At 42.1% G+C, this 21,558-nt stretch overlaps 1 protein-coding gene across 1 annotated transcript; it reads right to left on the bottom strand.

Moving 5' to 3' along the window:
- Window positions 1-7,552: 7,552 nt before the first annotated feature.
- On the bottom strand, window positions 7,553-17,873 carry LOC130578769 (ankyrin repeat and SOCS box protein 11-like). The gene is made up of 7 exons (XM_057375114.1): window positions 17,681-17,873; window positions 14,610-14,689; window positions 11,625-11,732; window positions 10,001-10,151; window positions 9,688-9,822; window positions 8,563-8,754; window positions 7,553-8,143 (listed from the first exon to the last, which is right to left on the bottom strand). The coding sequence occupies exons 1-7, from the start codon at window positions 17,856-17,858 to the stop codon at window positions 8,019-8,021; spliced, it is 969 nt and encodes a 322-aa protein (XP_057231097.1). The 5' UTR covers window positions 17,859-17,873; the 3' UTR covers window positions 7,553-8,018.
- Between the last annotated feature and the right edge of the window lie 3,685 nt (window positions 17,874-21,558).

Raw genomic sequence — 21,558 nt, forward strand, 5'->3', positions numbered from 1 at the left:
GAAAGGTCTGCAGCAGCTCTGACCCTGGCAGGGCTGCAGGGAGGCAGTGAGGGCCAGACCCACATGCCCCTGCATCCCCTGAGCCCAACAAACCCTCAGACTGCTCAGAGGGGACAGCTCTCCACACACCTGCCCTCTTCAGAGCAGACTGAGAGCTGTCTGCACATGCAGACCACAAAACAAGACTTCTCTAATTCATTCTCCAGAAAAAAAGTGGTTGCTATTTTCTCATCCCCTCTTGTGACAGCTTTGAGGCAGGCATCTGAAGATTTGGAACAAGCCCCTGACTCAATTTGCCATTTCTTTATTGCTTCTGATGACAAAGTTTGCTAGAGATTTGTACCAGCAAACAGAATTTTCTGTCAAAATGTACCAAGGACGAGCCTTTTTAGTCACATGTTTGAGGCACATCAAAATAAAAAATAATCCCTAATGAGCAATTTAATGGCCAGTGGCAAAACCACATTTTTTTTCCCAAGCTGCTGCAAGCATGAAAAGCCCAGGTATTTCTCAACCATTTACAGTGGATGAATAGCAGACAGGGAAATTTTCTGCACAGTAAATAATTTCAGCTCAAAGACTTTAATAAATGAGGTGTTATCCTCTGCAGAGCAGCTGTGGTGCCCTGCAACAGTGGCTGTCCACAGTCAGTGGGAGGGGAGCTTTTTGGGGGTGAAACTGGAAAACACTTTGAGAAAAAATGCAGTGTCAGCTCAGGGGGAAATTTCTTTCCCTCTTTACACCGACAGCCTGTGGGAACTTGCCTGTGGAAACAAGCTTGCATTACTTTTACTTGTTGGCATTATTTTAGAGGAAAGTTTTCATTGAAGTCTTGGAAATTCCCAACCCAAAAAATCTGTTCCTCAGTTACTGAAATTATTCAGGATGCCATGTTTCATAGATATGTGCCTCACTGTAAATCTGTAGTGACCCTGAAAGCACGAGTAGCAAAAGAAATATTATTCATTTCATTGATTAGGAGCTATTCTGGGATATTTGATGATAAGTGGTCTTCAACAGGTACTCAGAAAGGAAAGGCACAAAGCTGCTGGGACAAAGTCAAAATATTTTTACACACTCAGGCTCCAGGCAGCGGGAACTCACCCTCTGAAATAGTGACAAGCAAACATCTCCCTGCAGGATAATGAGACACAAATAATAAGCAAAGTATGAGCTCAATGTCCTTAAAAATATTCCAGTTTACTTACCTTGTGATGAAGACAGAATGAAAAGGGAACACCAGTTTTTAGATAGTTTGAGGAGGATTCATTTTTTTTGTTTTTAATGCGTAAACCATGAAAAAAATACAGCTTGTTTCCACTGTTAGTAAACTCTATCACCCTCACGGGGATTGGTAAACCAGCCTTCAATGAAATTCAGGATTACTGTCCCTGCCTGTAACAATTTGTTCATTGTGACCAGAGTAAAATAGGTATTTAGTCAGCATCTAGTGCAAGGAAAGTGCAGAGAACAATAACTACCCTTCCCCCCACCGCCCAAAAAAAAAAAAGGGAATTTGGAATCATGTTTGTGAAGCTGCTGGACAATTATAAGGGCAACATAGAATGAGCAAAACATAAAGCCAGTGGAGTCTGTAATTCTTCTCTTCCTAAGAAAAAACCCCACATTTCACTCACAAACATTCCTAGGACACAAAATAAAGGTAAGAATGTTTTCTCTGTAAATCTCTATATCTCCCTCCCTTCCCATTTCTACACTGTTAGGACATGTTAACAGTTAAAGTTAACTTCTATAGCCAGCAGGTAGACCTGGGGAAAAAATGATCCATTCACACAGAAGTTTACTGCGTGCAAGTCCCTGGTAACATACAGCTAAAAATGGCAGGATGCTGCAAAATTCACAGAAYCAKAGAACAGTTTGGGTTGTAAGAGACCTCAAAGATAATCTAGTTCCAAACTCCCTGTCACAGGTRGGGGCATCCTCCACTAGGCCAGGTTGCTCAAAGCTCCATCCAGYCTGGCCTTGAACATTTTCAGGTGCTTTAAGGAACTCCACCATCCCATGGTCACTGCAGCCAAGGCTTCCCTTGAGCTTCACACTCCCCACCAGCATCTCCTTCTTGGTGAGAACAAAGTCCAGCACAGCACAGCACCTCTCCTCATTGGTACCTCTGTCACCTGGAGAAGGAAATTATCAGCAATGCATTCCAGGAACTTCCTGGTTTGGCTATGCCCTGCTGTCTTGTCCATCCAACAGTTACTGGGATGGGAGAAATTCCCCATGAGCACCAGGTTTTGTGAATGTGAGGCTGCCCCTGTCTGTCTGTGAGGGCTTCATCCATTCAGCCTTCCTGCTCAGGAGGCCTGTGACAGACCCCCCTATAATGTCCCTGCCCTCCCTTTAACCCAACCCAAAAGATCTCAGTCAGCTTCTCATCCCCACCCAGGCAGAGATCCACACATGGTCAGTGACATCCAGGGAGGTGCCTGCTCCACCTCTCCCTGCCTGCCCTTYCCAAAGAGCCTGGATCCTTYCATTCCAACATTCCAGTCACAGGAGCCATCCCACCACATCTCCTTGATGACAGTGAGATCACAGACCCTGCAGGTTTGCACACATCTGTAACTCACCTTGTTTATTCCCAATGCCACATGTTTGTGTAGAGACATTTAAGCTGGGTGCTGGATGAAGCTGATTTACTGTCTGGAGAGGGGGGAATTCCTTTGTGCTCCACCTCATGTGCTCTGTGCTGACCTGTCAGCCCTCTCCAGGCTCTGGGATCTCTTACTGGCCCTGACATCAAACTTCCAGGAGTGGAATGGATTGAAGTTCCTTTTTTCCTGTAACTGTAAAGACTCTTCCCCACCTTGGCAGCCCTGTGAGTGAAGATGTTCCTCCCCTTTCCCTGACAGATTTCCCCCAGCAGATGAGGTTTCTTAAACCAAGTCCCACACCCTAAGCAGCCAAACCCCTGCCTGTGGCACCAATCCTGCAACCATTTATCGATTCACCAGATTCATCTGGCCCTTTCAAACCCTGCCGCTCCCAGAGCTCCATTTACCCTTCTTGATACTCCTCAGGCTGCTCCTGGCTGTATCATCAGTGCCTAGCAATTCACCTGCCCAATGCTGGAAAACCCAGCACGCAGCCAATATATCAATTGTTGTCCTTAATGACTTTAATATTCATCTTATTTTTTACAAGTTTGGGATACCAGAATCCCAGGGACTAACCCAGCAGGCTTTGACCAGGCAGCACCACTGGCACAGTGACCCATCTTGCTGGCAGTGGCAGTAGCTCCTTGCTCTGGGCAGGAACAGAAGTATGGAAAGTAAAAGACAAACCCTCTTGCTACCACTTGCTCTGGGCTGGGGTGAAAGCAGCTGCTGAGAAGCTCCCGTGGAGGCTGTGCAGGGCAGCTTGAATGACTTCCACGTTTTCTAAAAGATGCTCTGGTCCAGCGCCTGCTCCTGGTTAGTGTCGATACTGGTTGAGTTCCTGTGGCTTGTGCTGTGTAGGAGATCAGATAAAAAATCCATTGCCTCCAGGCCTGAAAAGCTGCTCAAGGGCAGGGTATTTCTTCTCACCATTTTCACAACTCTTCCACTGAATCTTTGCATCTGGGAGAAAATAGAAAGCCCACGGATTTAAACACACATCCTCCCTTCCCCACACAGACTGGTTGAGAGCTTCATTTTCTCCCCCGTTCCTAGTCACCACAGAGTTTGGGACATCTGCAGTTAAAAGCATTAAAGATGTTATTATAATAATTACCAAAATCACCCATTTTTACACATAGCTGGAATGTAACTATATTTTTTCAGACCTCAGTTTTGCACTTGAATGAAAGTGAACCCAAGTAAGCAGTTGTGGTTCTGGTAACTCAAGCTTATAAAAAAAATACCTCAGCATAAGTTCAACAATCAGAATTGCTGTATTGACTGTGTCTGGGCTTTTGGAATTTACAACAGTTTTGGACTGTTTAATCTATTCTGTGATTGCTGTGAATGAAAGCTCTGAATATATGTTTAATTCACTGAAAAATGACTTTAAAATCTTTCACAGTGAAACTTTTCCCTTGCTGGAAAGTTTATGTATTAGTTGCAATTGTTTGCTGATTGTGCTGCTTTGACTGGCTTGTTGAACAAAATGCTTGAATGACATGCTCTGCTGGTTCACTCCCTCCCCCCTTTCAGATCTTTTTCTCAACTGAATATGCAGATTATGCTTTATTCTGCAACTCCTGATACCCTTTATTGAAGATGTTTCAATTCTAAACCTGACATAGTGTTTTATTTGCTTGCAATGTTCACAATGAGTTTTTACAAATAGTATAAAATTTAAGAATAAAGGAATTTTCAAGAAATAAAAATCAAATTAGGTAGAAGGTAGAAGGTGTGAAATAATCTGTATTTGACAATAATATATTATACATCTCATGCAGAACATTAGAAAAAAACACAGTGAGGAGCAATTGGCATGTGGGAAATGCAAATTTCTGAAAAAAAATTACACAAAGGCATCAGGAACCATCACCCCAGAACACAGGTCAGACAGATTTTTGGACTATGAGTCCTAGAGAGGATGAAGGATTGTTAAATGCCAATAGCAGATTTGCACTGCAGGAGACAGAGGTTACCTTGAACTCAACAGGCTGGTCAGGAGATCAAAACAGAGATCTTTTTGCGGCCAAATCAGAATGAAACTTCTTTCCCTAGCTACCTTAAGAAATGTTGTTTATTAAACCCTCCCAAAATGAGTTGGCCTATTTATATTCACTGTTATATGTCCCTGAGGACACGGCCCCGTGGCCACAATGCTTGCAGACAAACTCTGGGAAAAATTACTCTTGTACTAGATGGCTAAAAAAACTGAAAAAATGAGAACATAAAAGGAAGTATTTGGGGTTTATATTGCACATCAGAACCTATTTAAGCCACTTCTGCAGCGATTTTATGGCTATGGAGCATTCACAGCCCAAGCTTGTGCTTTGCACTGTATTCAGTCTGTATTCAGAATCATGAGTGTCTGTGCAGAAAAAACTTCCCCTGCTGATGAGTGGAAAAAATTTCCCAGCAGCCAGCATATTGTGTAGCCACTCCTGTTGAAATACACAGCATTTTCCACTGCAGCAGACAGCACTGGCAGCTGTCAGGGGCAAAGGCACAGGGATGCTGTACAGCAGGGGACATTGCAGCACATAAAAATGTCAGGAAAGTCATACTTTACCCAAATAACTGGTTTCAGTCAATGTTCATAGACTGACAAAGAAGACAGCACTTGTTTTGAAGAAAAGAGACCTTGTGAGATGAGTTAGCCCTTCTCCTACCTGCAGAAAAGCAACTGACAGATATTTTCCAAACTCATTTCTGAAAAATCACCAGAAAGACTCAATAGTCACATAGAAAATTGCCCCAGTCTTTCCCTATTCTAACATGAGATGGCATGTTTGCAACAAAAAGTTAAATACCTCCTCTAGCTATTTCTTCAGTATTTCCATGCATTGTTATAACACAAAGCACAGTCAATGAGAATTAAATGGATAACTTAATATTTTGAGGTAAGAGCAAGAAAGTCGGGGTAAAGTTTCTAATGAAATTTCTTAATCTCAGGACTTCTGAGCTTCTCTTCTGCTTTATTAAGACTATGTTCCTGTCAGACTCTGATACACAGAATTTCAGGGAGAATGATGTCTCCAGGAAGAAGCAAAGGTAAGGTGATTTTTTCATGGGAAGCTAATATCAGGAATAAATATAGAGCAGCTTCTCCTGCTTCTTAAGAAAAACCTCTCTGAGAGGCTGAATAGACTTTGCATTTTCTTAATGAAGATACATTTTTTCAATTTAAAATCCTATGCAAGTGAAATATTGCTCTCATTGATGATTGCAGCAGGAAATCAATTCAGCATTTCACATTCTGAAACAGATCCCATAAATTGCCCTAGTCCCTTGATTGCAGTGCAAGTCTGACAACTCACATAGTTGAGGCTCTGTCTATTTAGACAGCAGATAATATTCCCACTGCCACTTTAGGAGCAGAGCAGGTGAGTTTGCAGTATAGAACTGAGACAGATCTGCTGACATCAGATTAATATAGACATTTCTTCCTTGAGAGTATTTGATTTTCAAAGTCTTTTGAGAATTTAGTGTTTGAATCTCTGAGATTCGTGGTATATTGTACTATAAAAGGTCATTGATGTCACTGAGAACTTTATGGGCAGTAGCTCTTGCCATCAGATAATATTCTGTATGTGCAAACTCAGGCTGAAAAGTGCATCCATTTTTGACTGTAATGTTGAAGGTTCTGTCTCATGAGCTTCTGAGAGCTCAATTTATCATACTTGTGCTGAATTAATCATAAAGAAGCACAGGAAACATTAGACCTTTGTCTCAGATCAACTGTCCCAGTGACATTAGGGGATTAGCATTGAACCAGGGACTGCTGGTGCCGGAGCAGGGACAGGAGCTTAAATGCTGCTGGAAGCCAGTGCCCTATCCAGGTTCCAGCAGGCCAATTCCCTCTGACTTGAGATGTATGGGCAGTGATAATTGGTACCAGTATTCCTAACTCATAAAGAAACCACTACATTTCACAGCTTGGAAATGTATGAGCAGACTCTTGGACCTGTGAACTTGAGCAAAATGGACACAGGCTCCTTTTAATCCTGCTTCCCATTTTATTACAGCTACTGTGAAACATCATTGCCTGCTTCATTGCAGAAGTTTACCAAAACTTGGCTCTGAAGAAATATTTCATCCCCCAGAAGAACCTCCCATGAAAAATAAACAAATCTTTGTGAAGTCAAACAGGCACTGCAACTGTCACTAGATCCCACATTTCTCAACTCGAAGAGGTGCATGCTTTCAGCCCTGCTGTTTCCAAGCTACTAATCCTCACATTATTTAAACTAATCCCACAACGGACAAAGTTATAACACTCTAAAAATCCTTTCTCCTAGGGAGGTAATTAAAGCCTCTAGAATAGGGGGTGAGGGAGTAGACAAGGCTGCAAACCTCTCCTGGTGAGGAAAATCCAACAAGGAGAGCATTTGGGTGATGCACAGTTATCTTTAGTGGCCCTGCTTCTCTCCAGTTCCACAAGGCACTTACCTCGAGAAATGTCAAAGCAAGCAAAGCCAAAGAAGCAGCACTCCTTCCTCTGCTTTTCTTTAAACCTTGCAAAGGATGTACATTGGAATATCACCTACTGTGCCTATGAAACCATTTGCAGTTCTGTCCTGGAATTAAGCTAAGAAAAATTGTTCATGTAATGAATGCAGCCAGATCTCAGGTGATACAGCTTCGGAGGGATTTTTTTTTTTAGAAGAGATGAAAGGTTTTTTTAAGACTTTCACACATTTTGTGGGTTTACTCCAAACCTCTGCATTTGCTTTCATAACATCACTTGTACTTCCAAGGACGAGATGTGTTTGCACTGGGGATAGCTGTGCTCAGGGCTCAGGGATGTACAGTGGCTGGACAGCCAGAGCCTGCTGGAAATTGTTACGACTCCAGCAGACAACAGGAAGGAGATGAAAGGGTGCAAAATCAAGGCTGACAAAAGATGTGCAGGATGTTATATACCTCTACTGTTCACTGAAAGCTTTCATTTTCACATTTCATTTTCACATCCTAATGGAAGAATAATACCCACTTATAATAATATCCATAATACCTTGATTTTGACATTGAGATTGGATAGACAAAGGAAAGGAGTTGCACAGAAACTGCACAAATAAATGCAGGGGAAATCTCTGTGTGTATGTGGGTGAATGGACATGTGCATATGCATCTACAAACGTGCCAAGGGAGCTGTTTATGTACTGGAACTTCTCATGCTGGTGTAATGGTGTGGCAACAGACTGAGGGAACTGTGTCCATAGTGCCATTCACTGCCTGTGAAAAGAAGAGTTCAATTTTCACTGTCACATAGCAGCTGATGCTTGGTAGCTACAGAAGACAGCAAACGATGCCTTTGATTTTTTTCTTTGATATATAATCTTGGCGTAAACAACTATTTGTTCCTCTTTCTTTTCCAGTCTAAAGACAGTCACAGACTCATCGATAGAGGAGGAAGTTCTCCAGTGGCTCAGGCAGGTGCAGCTTGTGGATTGTGTACAGGCACGAGCGCCCCAGATGCTTCCTGATGCACAACCGGCACAGCTGGGCGAGGCTGGCAGGACCTGGGGGAAAGGGAAAAGGCAAGAAAAAGCACCCTCAAACCAACTGACGACACACTCACTGAACCATGGGGTGAGGCTGAACACTGGGTGGTGGTACTAAAGTATTATCTATTAATAAACTTCTATGGCAGTTTTTAACCTTAAGAGTCCCACTAGGTAAATAGGTATGATTTTCCTTCAGTAGACAGGAAAAGAAAGCACAGGATAACTGACTGATTTACCCACAAAACTGTAGCACCAGGTGGCAGATCTAGCAAGGAAACAGATTTCTGTGACATGTTACAGGTTTGAAGGCAGCAGAGAAAGTAAAAGAAGTTATATAGGGCATTACTTATTTCAGCAGTTAAGAAAATCTACTTAGGTAGAGGATATAAATACTGCTTTACTTAAAAAATGAGAAGAAGAAAGGAAATCATTACCTTCCCGAAGCAGAAGTGCCTGCTCCACTTTGCTGTTGGGTGTGGCAAGATCCAGGGCACATTTGAGGTCAGCATTCCTGCATTTCGGGTCAGCACCATAGTCTGTCAGCAAGACCACTATCTCCACACTGGATTTCCTCGCTGCTGCGTGGAGGGGGGTGTCCAATCGCTTCCCCATGTTCACGTTGGCTCCTTGAGTGAACAAAAGCTCATGGTCAGATCTGGAGGCAGCAGAACTGTGCAAAGCTGCATCACAGGGGCTGATTTCCACCAGTAACCTCAATAAATGAAGGGGATGGATGGCACACAGGATTCCCTCAATCTCTCAACAGCAGCTCTGCAAAGCTCGATGGGTCAAATACCTGCTCTGTCCAAGTCCTCTGGGCCACCAAACTGTGTCTGTGATGCTCAGAATTGAGCAGCTCAACCTTCAACCCAATACATGTTCAAAGCSTACCATATGCTCTTTAAACTTGTTAATACCACAAAGTCTAACATGGATTATATTAATTTAATTTCCAGGAAAAAAAAAAAAACCAGACCTTTAGACATCTCACTGTAATAACTCTGGAAGCACAGCAAGCAAACTGCTTGCCCCAGGCTGGCTGGGCACAGCAGGGAGGGCCACACTTGGAGAAGGTGTAAGTCAGCTAATACACACTGACAGCAAAAATCTATGCTAGTTCACAGCCTGGGCCTGGACCTGCAGTGATTATTCTTCCAAGCAGCTTTACTGCTGCCCTCATCATCCACTGAGGAGCAGGTGAATTTAATGGCTTTGATAAATTGCTGTGTTAAGCAAGAGTTGATTTTGGTCAGTAATATTAGCCAGCATTTTCTGTGCTTCCTGTTACCATGCTAGAAAATTGAAATAATTCCATTTTCACATTCAGACAGCCTCAGGGAGGTGTCTGTAATTAGAGGGCTTTTTACTGAGGAAAGCATAATTTCTTCATCAACACAGGAGAAATTTTTAATGGCCTCAAATGAGTCTCATAGCCTCAGGCTGCCCAAACAACTCTTGTGGGAACAACCCATGATGTTTACAGTGGAGAGGCAGCCCAGAGAGACCAGCAGCACTCACTCACACCACCGTAGCTGTCCCCCACCCCTCTCCCAGTGTACCTAGCTCCAAAAGTTTCTTGACACAGTCTGTCCTCTGGTAGGTGCAAGCCACGTAGAGAGGGGTCCCATGCTGCGGGTCCTCTTGGTCGATGTCAACGCCGTGGGCCACCAGGGTCTCCATGCACTCCCTGTGACCTGCGGAGGGAAGAGCTGGCCCTGAACGGCTGCAGGGCAGAACACACCCAGACACAGCTCTGTGCAACAACCCAGTCTATTTATCTGTACTGACATGGAAATAATTCTGCTTTTCAGGTGCTTTGTCAGCAACAAAAGCGTTGCTGAGCGTTGCTCAGCGTAACACCCTGAGCATTACCTCTCTTGACGGCTTCATGGATGGGTGAAGGCAGCTGGTTCCCGTGCTGTGCCTTGGCTCCGAATTGCAGCAGCACGCTGGCACAGGCAGCACTGCCACTGCAGCAGGCATTGAACAGGGGTGTGATCCCATCGATGGTGACAGCATTGACCTGGAACAGTGACACACACTCGGGATAATCCAGTTTGAGCGCAACGCCCTCGCAGCCTGCCTCCTGTGTGCACCAGGAGGGCATCAGAGTAAGACTCCTGTCCTGTGTACTTTCAGAAATTATTTTATTTACAGCTTTATGTATTGTGACAAAACATATGTAATATTTTCCTTTGATGTCTGCCCTCTTCCCCAGGTTGATAGTGCCATAAGGCAGAGGCACTGCCTGCTCTGAATGCTCCTCCTGGAGCTGCTAAAACCACAACTTTTTATTCTTTCTCTTTTTTTTGAATTTGAAGAAGTCAACTATTTTCATGATTGTTTAGTTTGTTCCAGCTTCAAGGTAGAAATGCCCTCAAACAAAAATGGCTTTGCTTTTTAACTGAAAATATTTACATTTAATACTTTCACCAGAAAACACATTTCCAGTAAAAGAAATTTTCATAGAAATATAATCCCACACAGAAAGGGAACTTGAAGGAGTTGATATGCATGTGTGTCTATGCAAGACAGAAAATTTCCTCCTCAACTTCTGATGCAAAGACCGGGCAAGAACCACTATTGCCATTTTCCACTGGGACAACAGGGCTGTGGATCACACAATCACTCAATCCCAGAATATGCTGAGCTGGAAGGGACCCATAAGGATCCCAGAGTCCAACCCCTGGCCCTGTGCAGGGCACCCCAAGGATCACACCATATCCCTGTTTATGCTCTGTTTAACTACATAGCAAGTCCTCAGGGGCAATTTATGCAGCAAATCTGCATGTCTAACTCTGTGCCACAGTGGAGAAGAGCAGTGGCTTATGCAAGCACCTGCCAATTTGTACCATTTCCACTCCCTTCATCTCCTCCCAGTCTCATCAGGCAGGTGTGGGTGGAGCTGCTGGAGACACTGGAGGTCTGTGAACTGTTTTGGTGCTGCTTGGTTTCTTGCCATATCAATTGTACTTGAAAACTCAGTTGACATAGAAATATTCTTACATATTTCATCCATTGCTTAATCTCTATTGTGAACATGTATYCTGCCTTAGGTCCAGCTGTGGGAATTGTTATTCTATTAGCAGATAAAATGTTTTATTGCTTCAAGCACATCCATTTTTACTTACATGAGACTCCCCAACCATCCCATAGATAACCAGATGTAATTCCAGTGATCATTGCTGAGGGGGGGAGGGGGAGGGTAAAGGTGTAAGTTACTTTCTTCAAGGTTATTTCATTTATCATTTCTCATTCCATTTCCATCAATCGTGACTATGTTTCACACACAAAGGGAAAACAAAAGAGAATAACGGGGTGATACAAGGGGAAGACAAGTCCATCACCTGAGGAAACAGAACACTGCTACATTTTTCCACATTTCTGTCTGAGATGTCCATTTGCATCTTGACCCTGCCCATCCACCAGCCCCACTGATGCAGGGAGCATCCATTCTCCAGGTTCCYGTGTCCCCACTGGCATTGCCAGSACTTACCTGGGCACCGTTTTCCAGCAGCACCTTGGTGCAGGCGACGTGGCCGCCCAGGCAGGCTTCATGGAGCGCTGACACACGGTCTGTTGTCACCAGGTTCACGTTGAAACCCTGCAATGAGGGAGCAGGGCTGTGAGGGGAGAGCCCTGCCCGARCCACAGCTCTGCCAGCGCTGGTTTGGGTCTCAGGGCAGTGGCACCATGGCAGGGAGAGCTTTGTCACTGGGTACGTGCCCAGGGAAAGCGCTTGGGTTGGATTCGTGCTGTTCAGTGATTCAGTTCTTGTCCCCACAAGCTACAACTGGTGAAGGGGTTAAAGAGCTCTGCCCTTCTATTTCTGGTTCTTTATGGTGCACTGCCAATTGCAGCAAAGACATCACATTTCTTTAACTTATCAGGGTGGCATTCCCTTCCCTATCAAGTCCTGCAAGAGGAGCTACAGCTGGAGGAATTCACCTCCCCAATGAGGATGTCTCTGGCACAGGTATCTGCAGCTCAGCTGGAGCTGGCAGCTCATTTACTGGGAGAAACAGGCTTCCCTAGGATATGATTCAGCCCATTCTAAAGCAGCTGCTTCTAGTAGGGCAGATGAATTGCATCCTATAAGTTCTTTCATTGATTCCATGGGATTCCCAAATGTGTTTCACTCAGAGGCAATGAGTACCTGGCAAATCTACAGGACAGGTAAGACAAATCCCACCCACATCAGTTCCTCTTATTTGACCATCCAGGAAATGTTTTACATTAGAAGAAAGAACAGTGATTTGCAAATATCTTATTACAGATGTTTCCCTAAATGACAGTTGCCATATCTATTCCAACATAAAAACAAACCAGACATATTCACAAAGGACAAGGCAGTTGTCAGATGTTTTTTGCCCACAATGCAATCGGTAATTAAGATTTTAGAACCGTATGTGAGAACAGGGCTGGAAGCAGCTCTGTTTTCCACTGAATGTATTTCGAAGCACAGTTGGTGCCTGCCTGACATGCTATAGACAGGGCAGCTCACGAGATGGCAGCAATGCACTTTTTGGAACGCAGCACCCAATGCAATGGGCAGAAAGRAGAGCCTGGGAGCAACYTCACATGACAAAAWACTCAGCAGTCCTSATGYCGTGAGTATTAAAAACAACCACTGCAATCACTTCAGGCTAAGAATTATATAATWTWAAAACAATCTTTTTCAGTCATGTGAAAATATTATTGATGTAAATGTTSTTGTTAAAACTTCTCATGCATTACAGTGGTGCCAGGGGAATAGATAAAATCTTGAAAAGACAGCGATGATTAAATTTTCTAATTGTATGGTTGTTTCATACTAAGTGATCAACACATTCCTTCAAGATGAACGTCTTCTAGAGACTCTTAAGAAGGAGTTCTATTCTCAATCATTATTTATATATACATATATATATTTAACAAATAAAACTCTGTCATTCCAAGTGAAAGAATAAGCACTAATATCTTGGGGGGGAAAAAAAGCAATTCCTTCCATTACCAAATGGAGAATAAGTTGTAGACCTTACAATGGCTGTTTGCCAAGCATCACTCATGCCAAACTTTGTTTTCAATGTACATGAAAAACCAAACTCTTTTCAGGCACTGAAAGAGGCACTGAAARATGTTGTCTTGAGCTGTTTTAAATCTCCAGCACTACATCTCCTCGCTATGTCCAGGCATTCCCTGTGGACCCAGAGCCTCAGTGGCTTTTTTGAAGGTTGTGGTCCTGCAGCAGAGGCTTCTGAGTGTCCCACACATACTCGAGTACAGTCACATCCTTGATTTCAGGTTAGTGGTGTAACTATATTGGAAGCAATGAGCAATGATTATGCTGCTCCATGACCAACTTCACCCCCACTGCCCTGATCACTTTTCATCAGCAAGGGCCTTTATCCTTTATCCCCCAAAATTAGATGTCTTCAGGAGAAGGAGGAAGGGTGGATTAACTAAATGATGTAACCACACCATTGGATGCTTCTCCAGTGTATAACCATGACCAGTGCACAACCAGGGCATCTGGTGAATATCCACAACAGCAAGTGGTGTAAGGCCAGCATAAATGGAGATAGAGGGGTCAGAAAACCACCAAATCCCTGAATGAATAAACCCTTTTTCTTTTTATCTCTAACCTCCATCACTTCCTTTTACATAAAAATCATTCAGCAGGTGAAACAAAGAGGGATCAGGAAATGGGAGGGGGAATATTGTCTGTAAACAGCAACTTTTTTTAGCTGCAGTTATGCCTCAAAAGATGTCTGGAGTGGAGGCTTTCCCACTGGCAGCTCCACTCCTTGAGGATGTTGTCCATTCGAGCTGTGGSCTCTCTGGTAAAAATTATTTACCTTGACTATGAAGTCTGATAGCCAAGTCAGAAGCTTTCCACTCAGAAATTAATTTCCCTGCAGTTGCCTTGGGAGCAAGATGGAGAGGGGGACAGTTGCCTATTTGTGCAAAGGTGGTGAGGAAGATGGTTGGCAAAGCACAAAGAACCATAATCCATATCTTTCGCTTTTTGTCCTTTCTCATGTATTCTCCTCTCTTTCTTTTGCCTCAACTCTCAATTCCTTTTGGAGSAGAGGGTTTTGGGCTGACAGCTCTGTCTTTATAGAAAGCAAGATCCACTTTTACAGCTTTTTATTGTCTTGGGTTTTTTATAGCCTACATATATATATATATATACACATATATATTTATCATCCTGACTCCCAAGCCTGGTTGAGAGGCTGACCATTGAGAAAGAGCACAAGGATCACTGTTCATCATACAGAGAGCTACAAGCTGTAACAGTCTTTGTCCCAGGCTTGTCCCCAGCTTCTTAGCTAAGCAAACCAACAGYTGCCCAGAGGTGTTTGTGCTCATACATTATTCATATTCAGCCATTTTTCTCATGCCCTGCTGAAATCTATTACCAGCTCAGCAGCCCAGAGATGCAAGTCGTGTGAAACCACCCTGCTTCCCAACCYTTTCTTTACCTGTGGGCTTTTACCTGTGCAATCAAGGTTTTCAGCGAGAGGAGGCGTCCCTGGAAGGCAGCGTCATGGAGAGGRGAGCGATCTGCCCAGCTGCCTGAAACAGCAAATGCATGGGAGACAATTCAGGTACGGAGCAAAAGCAGATTTTGGGCGGACAGGGGAAGCACAGACACGTGTAAATGCAGATCAGGACTGAAATCAATACGGGTTCAGCGGTGAAACTGTTTGATGAATTGATTTCAGCAGAGCAGCAGAGGGCTCAGCAATCCTGTGAAAGCTGGCTRCTCACTAAGGGATCTAAACAAAAGCCACCTGGCAGAACTTTTAAAAGGGCAGCTAAAAACCTGTTTCAGCAAAGATCACGAGTTTAGTGCTGCTGGGTCTCATATGCAGACCTCAGAACCCTGCAATTCTCCTACTCAAAATCATATCAACCTCCACCTTTCCTAGGGAGCTTTTGTCACAAATTGCATCCCAGCTTCTCTGACACTTTGCTAAGAGCCTCATAGCAGGGATAACTTGTCCATCAAATGAATTCTGGCATGTCCTTGGCAGYTTTATTTCCTGAACTGACAATTTCATAAATAACATCCTCCATCTCAGACTACCATGTAACAAGTTTAATCATCCTCTTCACTAAAAAATTTTAGAAAATACATGGAAAAAGACATTCTGCCTGAGGCTTTGCTTTTCTTCTTTAATAATTTTGAGATGTTGAACTGTTCAGACTCCTTCATGTAGGCTTGTTTGCCCTTTTTCCTATCTTAATCTATTTATGTGCCAAGAAAAATAATGTTTTAGCCTAGCTACTACCTACAGGCACAGACAGCCAGCTCAGGTTTAATCCCTGCCACTCAAGTAAAGAGCAAATTTGCTTGTTCTATATTAAAATTTATAACCATTCTGCAACACAGTGTGTAGTAAATATTTCTCCAAAGGCCAGCTGCCTTTCCAGTGCCACAGGACAGGAGCAATACCAGTGTTTGCATTCATGCTCTGTTGTACAGCAACCCCACGGGCACTGTATTTGAAACCCTTGTCCTGTTTAATTTTTTCAGCTATGCTGCACACCAGAGAGAATGGAAGGGGTGATTTATCTCCATTTCAAATGTTACCCAAGGCAGGGAGAAATCAATGAGAGGCACAGTCACATCCATGGGGACTTGAGGCCAAGGATATAGCAGAGGTTTCACCCTTGGCCAAAGTCTCCTTTTGTTACCCAAAAACCAGGATGCTCTTCAGCTGTTGGGGTTACAGCTTTAACTATAGTTACTACTTTGGTTTCCATTTATTTAAGGAGCATTTCCTGGGTTCCTAAGGCAGGAAGCTGGCATGGAAAGACCAGCTGGCACAACATGTGGCAAGGCTCTGAATGGACAAATAGAACACATCAGTCAAAATGATGCAAATAGGAACCAAGTAGGAATCCAGAAACATCTTCCTGAAAACATCCAAAATACCCTACACCTCTCTTCAAGCTGGTGACTGAAACAGGCAAGCTCAGTTCAGAAAGTCAGACGACATTGCAAGTGACAAAGCCCAGARCCCTTTTACAGCAGGAAGATTCAGGAGTAACTCAGGAACAGAGCCACATAAGGACCTTATTTAACCTTYTATGCAGAGTGTAACACGTGCGTGCTCTCACACACATTTCCAGAGAATTTCCAACACGTGTACACACACACAGCCCCACAACAACACACCCTGCCACACACTGCCACCACCACCTACCTCCCTGAAACATGTGGCAAACATAGTTCCCATATGGGGCACTTCTCCCCTCCTCAGCTGTGAGCGACATGACTGAAAGTGCTCTTTTGAAATGCCTACGGATAAATTCAGCAGCCCTGCTGCTGCTGTGCTACTTCACTGCAAAGGGAAAAGGTTGTGAAGCTCTGACTGTAATATGATAGAGTGCCCCAGCAACAACATCACATGATCTAACATTTTGTAAGATTATCCTTAATGGCTTTCTGCAAATGGCAATCTGCAGATAAAAATATGTTTTTGCCTGCTGAATTTCAAGGCACCTCAGTAAGAACCTGAATGATGGAAAAACTGCTGTTCACCCTGTGCCAGACTAGCACTGAATCAAGGTGCTTGGAAAAAAATTATAGTAATAAATGGTTGGAATTATATTCTAGGGAATAAAAAATAAATTAATAACCAAGACATGCCTGTATAAATACAGGCTACATAAAGTCTTTTTAAAAAACTCTTGGCTGCAGTGTTTCTCTTGGGCAGATCTTAATCTCCCTGCTTTGCATGGCCATCACACACCATCCGTGTTCTGCTCTGGTTCATGTGTTCACGGTGGCACAATCCATCATGGAGCTRGTGCCCAACAAATGAGTCACAGAGAAATGTGTGATGTCACAATGTGATCAGAATCTTCAGCTAGGAAAGCAAGCCCTAATTAGCAGGAAATTCAAAATACTGTGTCATTTTAATTAGTGGGATTAACAGGCATGCAAACACATGCCTGTTCATTATTATGGCAGTGATGTGAAGGACCAAAATCACTTGAAAAAAAACAAAACCATGAGCTACTAAGCAACATACGAAATACAATATATTCTTGTGCTGTGTATTTTTCAGAACAMTTTTAGCTGCATTCATTTTTATCATCTGATTTAACAAAACAAGGATTCTTGGCTTGGATTCATAAAGTCATTAGATATATCCTCCTAGCATCTCATTTCAGAACATCAATGTGCTAAAACTTTTCCCTAAATATTCTCTGGCAGAAAAACTGGATATTTAGTAAAACCATCTGTGACCACTGCTAAAAAATACCTTGTATCTGAGAACAATATTTTTATTTACCATATTGCCTTGAGCAAATGTTGTCCTCATTCTAACTGGGTAATTGTTGGAGTCTCATATTTTGCACACCTAAATCATGCCAATACATACTGACACTTCAAAGACCCCAGAAATGGGAGGCACTTCAGATTAAAACATTTACMCATGCATTTGGCAAYGGATCCCTCATTTTATGGCAACTCACTGATTTAAACAGTCAAGGTACAAATATGTGGCAAATAAACATTTAAATGTTAGAAAGTCCATATTTTTACTTTACCTGGGACTAYTCCATAGATCTCTTCTGCTATCCTGGCAGCTTCTTTTCTGTTGCCTTTAACAATATAGAAATGGGTCAGCAAAGCCAAGGAAATCTTAATTAAAAGCTTGAAGCAAAACAAAGCAAAAATGGCAAAATAAATGTTAGTGAAAGAATGGAGTATAGAACTGCCCTCCATTTTGGTTTGCTCTTTGAATAGTTTCTCAGGTTGGCTGAGTTGCACTGGGCTATTCTTGGTATCATATGTCATCTATTTTAAACCCTTCAGGACCTGCTGTTCCTCAGTTACCAAAAATACATTCTGGTTTTATTTGGTATGAAGTATTTGATACTAAACAACAATACCAAGGATAAGATAGTTTGAGCATCTCTGCATACAGGAAGCAAATCAGAAAATCCTTTCCAAACCTACATAAATGAGAATAAATTTTCAGACAGATGCTCTCCATACCACCTGAAAGCCTATACATCCACACGAGATTTATTCTTTGAAGTAGCGGTTCCATTTACAAAGATTGCATAGGTAAAGCTRCAGAAATTGTTCAGAGGTGCTGCAAAAAGAATACTTTTCTGTCTTTCCCATCTTGATAACAGGCCTTGCTGGCACCCAGATATAGAACAAAGGCAAACATGTCAAAGAAAAGCATTATCATGAAAGAACTTGAAATAAACCCAAATATGTCCAAAGCCAGGGCTAAGAAGTCAAAGTTATTCYAGGAGGAGAAAAAGATATTGAAATTGGATGATAAGAAACGCATGATAACATACTGGTTTTTCCATTACACAGGGATGAAGAATTATGTCCTTTGATATCTCTTGCAAACAGCATTCTTTGTTTTGAAAAAAAAAAGAAATATTTTTACGTTGTCTGCAATTGATTCAAAGCTGTAATATTTGAAACTGAACATGATGCACCCTTTCTTTAACCACCCTTTTTATTTTGTAAAGGCATAGGTTTCCATAGAGAGAGAACAAAGGGTTTTTTTCTGCATGCATTTAACTGAATCTATGTAGAACCCCCCATCTCTTTTTCTTCTAAACTTGTATTTATTCCTATTTTCCTATATGCTCCACAGGAGGAGGATTTCTTCCTTTCTCAATTCCCCTCCTTGCCCAGGTTCTCTTAGCCTCCAATTTACACACCTGTCAAGGAAAAGAGCAGGATAACTTCTCTCTTAGAGATTCCAAAGAGAAGGTAAATGTGCACAAGGAAATTATACAGCAAATTATCACTCTAGATCTAACTTATTTTGGTTTATAGSAATATAGCTGGTTTAGTACTTGCTGTCCTCAGTGCTCAGCCCTCCCAGGTGCACTAAAATGCCATATAAAGTATGTGCAGAGATTAAACAGCCCAAGCAATTTTCTAAGTGAACCAATTTTTCTAAAATTCTGAATTAAACCAAGCTATTACATTCTTACCAATAACTTAACTCCTTACARAAGTATTGCATCTACCTTTCCTTACCCAGTAATGTTATATACCTGTATAAACTATAATAGCTATGAGTCCCAAAGAGGAAAATTTCCTCTTTTTAGTCTCTTTGGTACAGTTTGCCACAGGACAAGACAGTTCAAGATACAGATTACTTTACAAGAGAAGTTCAATTAAGGAATCACATAAAAACAGTTAATTCTGCTCAGCTGAGAAACAAWGACATTAGCAGACACAGGTGGACCAGAAAAAGAGATGACCAGTCAGCCCAAAAAAATCTGGGAAAATGAAAATATTCCTCCCAAAGCCAAAGGAATAGTAAAAAGTGTAAAGAACAATAGGTRAGATGCAGAGAAAAAGAACATATTAAAGTATTAAGACCATTACTAAGTAAAGTCAGCCTAYATGACACAGAAATCTTTCTCATGTAAGATTTGAAAAACTAGCTCTCAACAGGACGTGAGAAAAAAAAGAGCATATTTTAAGAGAAAAATCAGAAWATTGGCTTTTGGTTGCAAAGGAGATTCACTGTTTTCTTTCACAATCAGCCTGCTAGATGGTATGTAGAATTGCACACGTCCACAAAACTCAGAACAATACAAGACACTGGAGCTCAGGTGATTTCCACTGCAAATCTCTTTTCCCTAATGGAATAATTCAGAATTGCTCTCCAAATGCTCTAAAAAAACATGAGAAAGTTTGATTGCTTGGAAGCAGTCACAGGAACATGACTTTTCCAGAACAACAAACTCTATTTATGTAGCAGCAAAATCACCCTTCTGCCTTGGGAACAAGACAAATAAAGATTTTCAGTTAAATTATGGAGTGAGTCATTKGAGAAAAACTTGTGTAATCTCTTAATCTGCTCTTAATGTACAAGAGCACTAGGAAAATCATTACAGTGGATTAAAAAGAAAATCATCAGCGGGAAGACAGCTGAACAGCATGGTGGAAAGTATGAATGWTGGTGAAGGTGGTAGTCAGGTAAATCACAATAAGATTGGGTGTGCAGTAAGAAATCTGATACTTTTGAAAAGTAGAGATGAGCAACATAGTGTAGGCATGAGAACAGGCAGAACACAACAGAACAGCAGTGACAGTGCAGAAATATCATTCCTCCCTCGCTCTTTTGAGCATCATTTTGAGCTGAACGAGATGGATTATGCAACTCCATTGACAGACTTGAGTGAACAAGTCACTCCCCTGTAGAAAAAACACACCTCACCGAGAACTTCTGCAAGATGCCCAGACTACTCCCTGAACTGYTCTTCCTGAACTCTAGGATAATTACTAAATTGTAAAATCAAAATATCMAAAAAATATATTAATCCTTAAAAAATATTGTCATGAGATGGTGAAATAATAGAAGTAGTTCAGGTAGATCCTCCAAAGAACTGGAAAAGTAATGTTCATATATGCTTAGTTTACAAACATGCAAGGAAAGAGCAGGGATAAAAAGGCAATCCAGTTCAGAAAACAACTCATTTTCAATAAGGTCCACCTTAATTTTATTCAGCTTGTAGGAAGAAACATCAGATGTAACCTGAAGAATTTGGCAAGGAAATAAAAATAAGAGGGATCCTCATCTCAAAGAAATTCAAAGAGACATTGGTCACTGCACACACTTTGAATTACAGCTGTGTATTTCTAATATATAAAGTTGGGATTAGAATATCACGTGTATTCAATCAAAGTGAGGCAACTAGGGGAAAAAAAGGAGTCAGAAACACTCAAACAGAAGAGATGAGCACAAAGATGTCCACATAGAGCCTGGCTACTTCTTTTCTATCAGCTTGATCTAATAAATGACAGTTCYTCCCAAACAAGCCTTGCCTCATTTGTGGCAGCTTACAACACTCCTGCTTTCAAGAGTTACAGAGAGTGACTCACTGACATGAGTCAATGCCAAGCCAATGTGGAATTCATCTCACCTATCTGCCACCCATCACACTGGGTAGGGCCTGGTTACTCTGGAAACTCCTGCTGCTGCCTGGGCAGGAAGGCAGCAAATTCCAGCAGGCACTCGATTTCCCCCCTGGGCCTCCAGTGCCTTTGTTCACAGGGAATCCCCCAGTCCCGCCTGCTTAAACAACAATGAAGAAMCAGAATGTACAAAACAACCACACACAGTTAAAGTTTGATGAATCCCACACGAGTGGCATCTCCAGAGTTATGACAGTACTGAAGCATGTCAGGATCTGAAAGCAATCTAATCTACCTGCTAGGTTTACAAGAAAAAGATATCATTCCAGTAAAACAATAAATTCAGATGCATAACTACTTCCTGTCTTTAGTTTTGTTCCCTTAAATAAATATCCATCTTCTATCCGACTATGTAAATTCTCAAGTAATTAGGGAAAACTGTGGAGGTCAACATACCACTGTGTGCCATGATGCACAGCAAATATCACAAGTTKTTTAATGAGAGCAAATAAACACTAAA

Source organism: Malurus melanocephalus, unplaced genomic scaffold (genome assembly GCF_030028575.1).
Source record: "Malurus melanocephalus ecotype Western Australia unplaced genomic scaffold, MMel_1.1 scaffold_239, whole genome shotgun sequence".
Lineage (NCBI taxonomy): Eukaryota > Metazoa > Chordata > Aves > Passeriformes > Maluridae > Malurus > Malurus melanocephalus.